The 7,288-nt window shown below is 33.7% G+C and overlaps 1 protein-coding gene across 2 annotated transcripts in view; it reads right to left on the bottom strand.

Moving 5' to 3' along the window:
- ANGPTL5 (angiopoietin like 5) overlaps positions 1-5,323 on the bottom strand; it is a 16,229-nt gene extending 10,906 nt beyond the window's left edge. For both annotated transcript variants that reach the window (XR_004751344.1, XM_035328161.1), the window contains exons 1-5: positions 5,190-5,323; positions 3,284-3,431; positions 2,271-2,374; positions 1,732-1,825; positions 727-827 (exon numbers count right to left, since the gene is read on the bottom strand). Coding sequence is in view for 1 of the 2 variants with exons in the window: in XM_035328161.1 (XP_035184052.1) it covers positions 727-827; positions 1,732-1,825; positions 2,271-2,374; positions 3,284-3,431; positions 5,190-5,288 (546 nt within the window). In the remaining variant the exon portion in view is untranslated. The remainder of the gene's footprint in view (positions 1-726; positions 828-1,731; positions 1,826-2,270; positions 2,375-3,283; positions 3,432-5,189) is intronic.
- Positions 5,324-7,288: the final 1,965 nt, after the last annotated feature.

Genomic DNA, 7,288 nt, shown 5'->3' with positions numbered 1-7,288 from the left:
AAAAAAAAAAAAAAAAAAAAAAAAAAAAAAAAAAAAAAAAAAAAAAAGATTTATTTACTTCATCCTCTTTTTCTTCATTTTAAGTATGTATATCCTACAATGACTGGATATGAAGACTATAAGTTTAGATGCTCTCTGCCTTAAGACTGAGTAATAATGATGCTCTGACAAAAGCTAAGCACCTATTTCTCAAGCTGATGTACATGTATACATGTACATCATGTATACAGACATCTGTATACAGACATCTGTATACATGTACATCATGTATACAGATGCCCAGACAATATCATGGTCCAAGCTATAGATACCAGCATCACCTCTCAAGAGAAAGCAACACTATACAGCAGTCCAGCAAAGCAAAAAGTCCAATTTTAGGTCCAAATGGATCAGACTTTTGTATGTTCACTTTCCATCTCTAACATAGAAGAGAACAGCATTTTTCAATGTTCAAAAGGGAGGCTTGAAATTTTCTTCATTTTTCCTCTTCTGTATATTTTTCACTGTATTTGAAAACTGATGATGGGATATTATGAGATTAAATTTCTTTGTAGAAACTGAGAAAAATTTCCAAATTATAGTAAAGGCAGGCATATTTGGATGTTTTAATAAACTTCTTATTCATCTGTTGGGATACTGTCAAGGAAACACTTTAAATCTATTAAATGTACTCTAAGTGCACATTCTTAAGTAAATTATTACTATTGTGATAGAAAAATTTATTACCTCAAAAGGATAATTTGATCCTTCTGGATGGATAATGTACAGACCAGTTGGAGTTTTTGAAACTGTACCAATGGTATCTTTAATATCAGTGCAATCCAACCCTAGAGAGCAAAGTATTTGATGAAGCTTGTTAGCACATCATGGTAAAAAAATACAGCTTAAGCACAGAAATATTAATTTTGTTGGGAACTTATGAATTATCTCAAATATTGTCATGGAAATTTAAAATCATGTTTTGTTATGAATTTACCTTATAAATGAAAATTCTCTGAACTCCATTAAGCTTGGAAAGAAGAATAAATTGCATTCTATTGAGAAAGTTCTATCTCATCTCAACTGACATGATACAGAAAGTAAAGATTTTATATCTGGGTCTTATTTTGCAGATTGTATTTGGGAAACACTTGTACAGAGTAAAAACACAAATTATCCAGGGAAGGATGTTTTCTTCCTGGAAATATTTGTATCTATATTTATAAAAGCTTTCACATCATAATGTTTATATAAAATGTCCTTTGCTTCTAAGTGTTAAGCCACGTCTGTGTTAGACTCAAGAAAGCAGTTCATAATGCTAGCAGTGCTTAGAGGTAACACTTCCTGTAGTTGGGATAGACACTATAAAGATGAACAGTGTACCGTCTTTCATTTCATTTGAAAAAAAAAGGGTATTGCAAATGCTGAGCACACTTATTTCATTACAAAAGAAACTACTGTTTAGCAACATCAGACCTGAACTGATGAACTGATGATCGTGCTTGGTATTTTGCATAAAAATCAGCAAGATGCTAAACAGAATGCCCACAATTATCAGCTTCTAAATTATTTAAAGCTGTCCTTACATAGATTCTTACATAGTTCACAAATCTTCCAGATTTTATGTGTGCATACTAACACAAAATAAATACTGTACATGTTATAATTGCAAGTCTTTGCTTTAACTTGTTCTTTGTTAAGATACTCTCAAAGATAAAAAGGAGGTCAAGACTAAATGTGAAAAATACTTACCATGAGATTGAACTGCTTTGTAAGGAAGTGGATCCAAATGCTTTCTTAAAACTTCTGCATTCAAAAGAAGAACTCTGTTCATGAGTTCATTCACCTGCAAATTTAAATAAAATATCTTTAAATATGGTGCAGTGAGGAACTTTACATTCAAGGGAAGTTCTTTTTGACCCCTAGTAAATATAATCTGAAGTTCATTTTGTGATGTGTTAGTGATTTGTAACTTCATTATCTGAATTGGTCCAACTTTTCACTTATTGTATCCAAAATCATTTTTAGGCACAATTCTGGTTAATTCAAGAAAAGTCCTTCAGTTAGATTAAGTCTTTTTACCTGTATGCAGGAATGGGCTGTCACTTGCCCTACTGCCGCTAGGTTATGTAGCAGGTAATCATATATAATCAATATATAATCAATATAAGGAGTGCTAATCACTCCTTATAGAAATGGAACTCACACCTTACCCAAAGTACAAGTGATGGTGATAGGGATGGAATCCTTATGATAAAGTGATGGGATCCTTATGATAAAGAAAAAAGTACCTGATTAGAAAGGTAATCCAAGGAAGACTGTTGATCATCCATCATGTTTCTCACCAGCTTTTTTGTGCTTCTTGCATATTCAACAAGAGAGTTCTGTAAATTTCCTTTGAAAGAAATATGTTCACCCACTTCATTAGCACAAATTAGAAATATTCTTGACCAAATAATGACGTGCTTATTTAAGGTATCTAAATGAATATTGAAGGTGTTTACCCTTAGGTTACCTAAAAAGATGCTAAGTACCTCAGCCTCGTTCATTGCAGTGCAGACATCTTAAAAGATGACTCTTCATAAGATTTGAAAAATTTCATCTTCAGCTACTCAGATAACCAGTTAGTGGATGCAACACAAATATAAATGCATCTGATAAAGGATAGATATGTAAGGTTTCCTGCAATTCTACATTTCATTCATTCACTATTCTATTTACTCATACTCCTGTTTTTTGGCCTGATGCTAAAAATACAAAAAACAAACTTGTCAGGTAATTAATAATATATATTAAAAATCATATGAGAAAGACAAGAATTTTTACAAAATTTTCTGAGGATGGATAGCATCAGTTGATATGTAATTTGTCAAGGTGATGAATAGAGAATGTGTCTTGTATCTGCAGATGGCAAGTTGAAGTACAGAATTCTTCTCACTTATTTCAGACACCTAACTCTAAAGTTTAAGTGAGAGACAGACACCCTAGTCTTCCTCTATACAGGAGAGCTACAGACATTCAGAGAACAACACAAACCTACGTGGAATGAGTTGTTGCCTGGATGTGCCTGTCCCCACCAATAATTATAAAAATAAACTACAATGATAAACTTTGTCATCCCACCTGCACAAAACACCCCAAATCTTCTGAACAATATTCAGCCTGGGCAGATGGGTCAATGTCTGTCACATGTGCTCAAGAAAATTAAAAAATAAATTAGCGCAGCAAAGCATAGCATAGCAGAGGATTGCGTAGCATGGCATTGCATAGCTTGTTGTTGAGAGTATTCTTTATGAATACATACTGCACATGTACTGTTTTTCCCCTCGTAAAATTTTAGCTTGAACATCACATGGTACAAGGCATTGTTCTTTTTGTTTTGAAATATCTGCAGATTTATTTTTCTCTTCTGCCTTGAGTGGTTCGTCCACAGCTCCAACATTCCTTGTGCCCTGTTGCACCAGACAATGGAGGGGGAAACAAATTGATCATAAACGTATGTTAAATAGCTCAGTCTACCAAAATGAAGCAGATTACTCCATGGATCTTCCTTTTAAAACCTTTTTTTTAAAAAAAAAAAAAAAAAAAAGCAATATTTGGCAGAGCCTATGAAGTATCTTCTGCTTAGCCATACCCCGCAAGAGTGTCAGATGCAAAGAATAACCTCCATCACTTTTTAAAATACTGCCAACATTTCTGCTGTGGCATCTCTACCTGTGAGCATTGTGAACTGGAGGCCACAACTCACAAATGCTTGCTTTTAAGAAGATTACATTTCAGGAACCACCACACGCAACAGACATCTCAAATGCTAACAAAGTTAATTTCACTGGACAGGAGAGGGCTTTTGGATTTACCACGTATTACCAAAACACTTTCACTCTACAAAGTCCCTAAATCCATGACTTAGACTCTGATCATGGAAATACTTCCACAAATTATTAATTTATGCACATGGGTAGTCCCAAACAGATTTGCAGACAAACCCAACATTTAAAATATTTTAAATGCTCTTTCAGAGGAGAGAGTAAAGGGACTGTATTCACAGGGACAAAATATCTGAAATGGTAACAATAAAAGCATTGGTAAAAGTAGTTTCAAACTGCTGCACCTATTAATGTTATTTTAAAGTAGTATTTTCATATATAATATCTTTTCTTCCACGGTGCTAGGTAATGATATAAGTGAACGTCTCTGATTCATCACTTAAAGAAAAGCTAAAAGTAATCCCTGAAATATGTGTCATTGTAAAAAGGCTAAGAAAGATATTTTCATTTGTCTTTGTTTCTTAATTCCATAATCTCAGTAAGGTGCTGGGGCACGCTCCTATACTGCACTTTCAGATGTAAATAGGACCTGTAGAAATGCAAAGATTTTAATGAAAAAGAAAATTTATTTAGACTTGACTATATCTTCAGCAAACTTGTTCTCCTTTCCGGCTTCAGGTTTCTCGTTTTGGTTTTGGCACTACACTGACCCCACTCTGAACAGTTCTTTTTTCCTATTTTTGTTTTTTAAAAGTGAAACTAAATAAATTAAGCATCAATAAATATTAATAAATATGTAAAGGAATTAAATTGTAAACAAAGATATTTTACCAAAAAAATGTTTCTGAATTATTTTAATTGCCTTTTGTGTTTAAAGATAAATAAATGCTAGAGATCTAAAAGAATATGTTTCTTTAATATAGAAATAAGCACAGAATAAAGGAAGAAAAATTCTATAACAGTTATAAATAGATCAATTGAAACTTACAAATAGTTCACTTGAAACCACATTTTGTTCCAGGGCTTTACCACAGCTACTCACAAGCTGTTCAGTTAAATACCGTTCAGAAAACATTTTAATCAATAATTGTGTTTTTAAAAAGCCAACATGAAAGAGGCAATTAAATCTAACCTCAGCAATTCAAGTGAAAACTGTGACTCTGCTAAGACCAAGAGTTACTCTGCCTTTACAGTCATATAGATGAGATTAAAAATATGGCCTAACCACTGAGCTGTGATAAAAGACATTATGACAAAATATTTCTCCTAATATACTGAATTTCTACAGCTTCTTTTCTCTATATGAAAATACCTGATTCTTCTGTATTTTCATACCTATCCTGAATAAAGCAGTCTATATTTTCAAAAGCATCTGCCACTTTTCTGAGAATCTATTCAGTTGCATTCATTATCTTATCTCAGCAAAGTAATTGAAAATCTTACCTTAGATAAACAAGGTTTGACATTACCTATGACAGTCTCTCCCCAGCTGACCAAAAAAATACTAAGAGATATCAATGAAGTTACCCTAAAGCAGTTCATCTTTTACTTGAAGAAATGCAAATGTTTTGACGGGTTTCAAGTTTCTGTGGAAAGGATTGTACACTATGAAGTCCTGAGCTAACTATTCGGGAATGTGTAGAGCACAAAGAGCAGCCAGCACATCACTCCTTTAATGCCTGAATTTAATAAAACATATTGCAGTTGCACAGTAAGTTTTATATGCTACGCTGTTTGTCTCCTGAGAGCAATTCCTGCTTATTACCTGTAGATGACACATCAAACATATGTTGTCATTGTGGTAAAAGTGTGACATTTTCTTATATGCTCTTTTTGAACATTGGTATATTTGGTGCTGAGTGGCTGGGGCTAGGAAAAAAAAAAAAAAAATATCCATCAATTTTCAAATTGAGGTTTTCAAAGAAAGGTTTTCATTATTAAAACGAAGAAACTAGAATTGGCTGTGGAGCCAATTTTAGAATATGTCCCAAAAGCAAATTCTACATAGAAAAGTGAAAAATATTACTTTAATACTTTGTGTTACATTGAAAATTACTGGGAAGACAATAGCAGTTGCTCATTCTGACTGGTAGACCATCTTTGGGAACGGTGGTATTAAGAGTGGGACAATCATTCAAATACAGCAATTTCTACCCCTGAAAAATGCAAAGTACAAGAGAATGTGCTGAAAAAGAAGAAAATTATGTTTATTCCACATAAACTTAATTAAAACTACGTAGCAGACACTTACAGTTTTCACACACTCAAATACACAATTTTGGCATCTTAAAAAATTAGATCCAATATTTTAACCAAAAAGGGAAATTGTCTTGAAAGTTCATGAAGGTTCAAGAGACTTTCAGTTATGCATGACCATTAGAGAATTTAAATTATTTGTGATCTGGCTGAACAAATGAAACCTCAGCTTCTAGCAGACCACTGGATATATATTATCTAAAGGACATTGAGAATACACTGTTCAACATCACCTAACACTGCTACAGCCAATGTTCTAAATTTGTTTCTATGCTGTGGTTCATCTCTGTCCCTGTCTGAAGTTGGAATACACTGGAAATTACATTGGAAATAGCCTTTACCATAACAAGATCTGAAAGCAGTTGCAAGTGGTGGGTTAATCCATTGTCAAATCCTGATTTTAATCCATTATTTAATCCAATGTTTTGTTTAAAAATTAATAGCTAAAGGACACCAAGCACCTGCAACTTGCATCTTCCTGAGAGAGGCACATTCAACTGCCTGTGAAAGTTTTCACAACTTTGGTTTTTCAGTATCTCACAAAATCAAATTTTTAATTCGTTCTGAAGTACCACAAAGCACATTATAGTTTTCCAGCATAAGAGTTACTATAATTTTACTATTGCATCTTCTGATGCTCACTTTAAATAAAGGCATGTTATGAAGGTGTATGCCTTGTATGAAGGTGAAAAGATTTCCATTGCTACCCATAAACAACATTAAGGGGGAACGAATACTTCCTATACACAGAAATGGGAAGAGGAGGCAAATTTCAGTAAGGAATAATTAAAATGGTCAGAACCTTGGCTGAACTCCTCCCACGCAGTCACCTACACAGATAAACTGAAGCTTGGACAAAAACTAAAGGGCACTAGCAGATTAATCCCCCCTGGAACAAGAAGGAAAGAAAAATGTGTTGCTGCACCAGCATAGCTGTGCTCAGGCTTCAAGTAAGATTTGTAATAAATTCAGTCTGTCCTGCACAGATTTAAAAGCTAATCTTGTCACTGGAATATCAGTCTCTAGCTCACATTAAAATTTATAAAACTTCTTTCAAATCAGCTGCCAGAGCAGGACCTTCCATTTTGTAACCACTTGAGATCAGGCTACTTGCTGTCTCAGAATAATCATACAGTTCTCTAATACATGGTCCTCAGCTAGTCATCTTCTCATCCAACAGTCTGAAAGATGTGAATTATTAATATAACAGAATCTTAAATGTCAGAAAGTATCCAAGATGAAGCTGTGAGTTTTGCTGGTTAAGGTCAAAATGTGCAGTAAGTCTA

Source organism: Oxyura jamaicensis, chromosome 1 (genome assembly GCF_011077185.1).
Source record: "Oxyura jamaicensis isolate SHBP4307 breed ruddy duck chromosome 1, BPBGC_Ojam_1.0, whole genome shotgun sequence".
Taxonomy (NCBI): domain Eukaryota; kingdom Metazoa; phylum Chordata; class Aves; order Anseriformes; family Anatidae; genus Oxyura; species Oxyura jamaicensis.
This window is presented reverse-complemented; position numbering and strand designations above follow the sequence as displayed.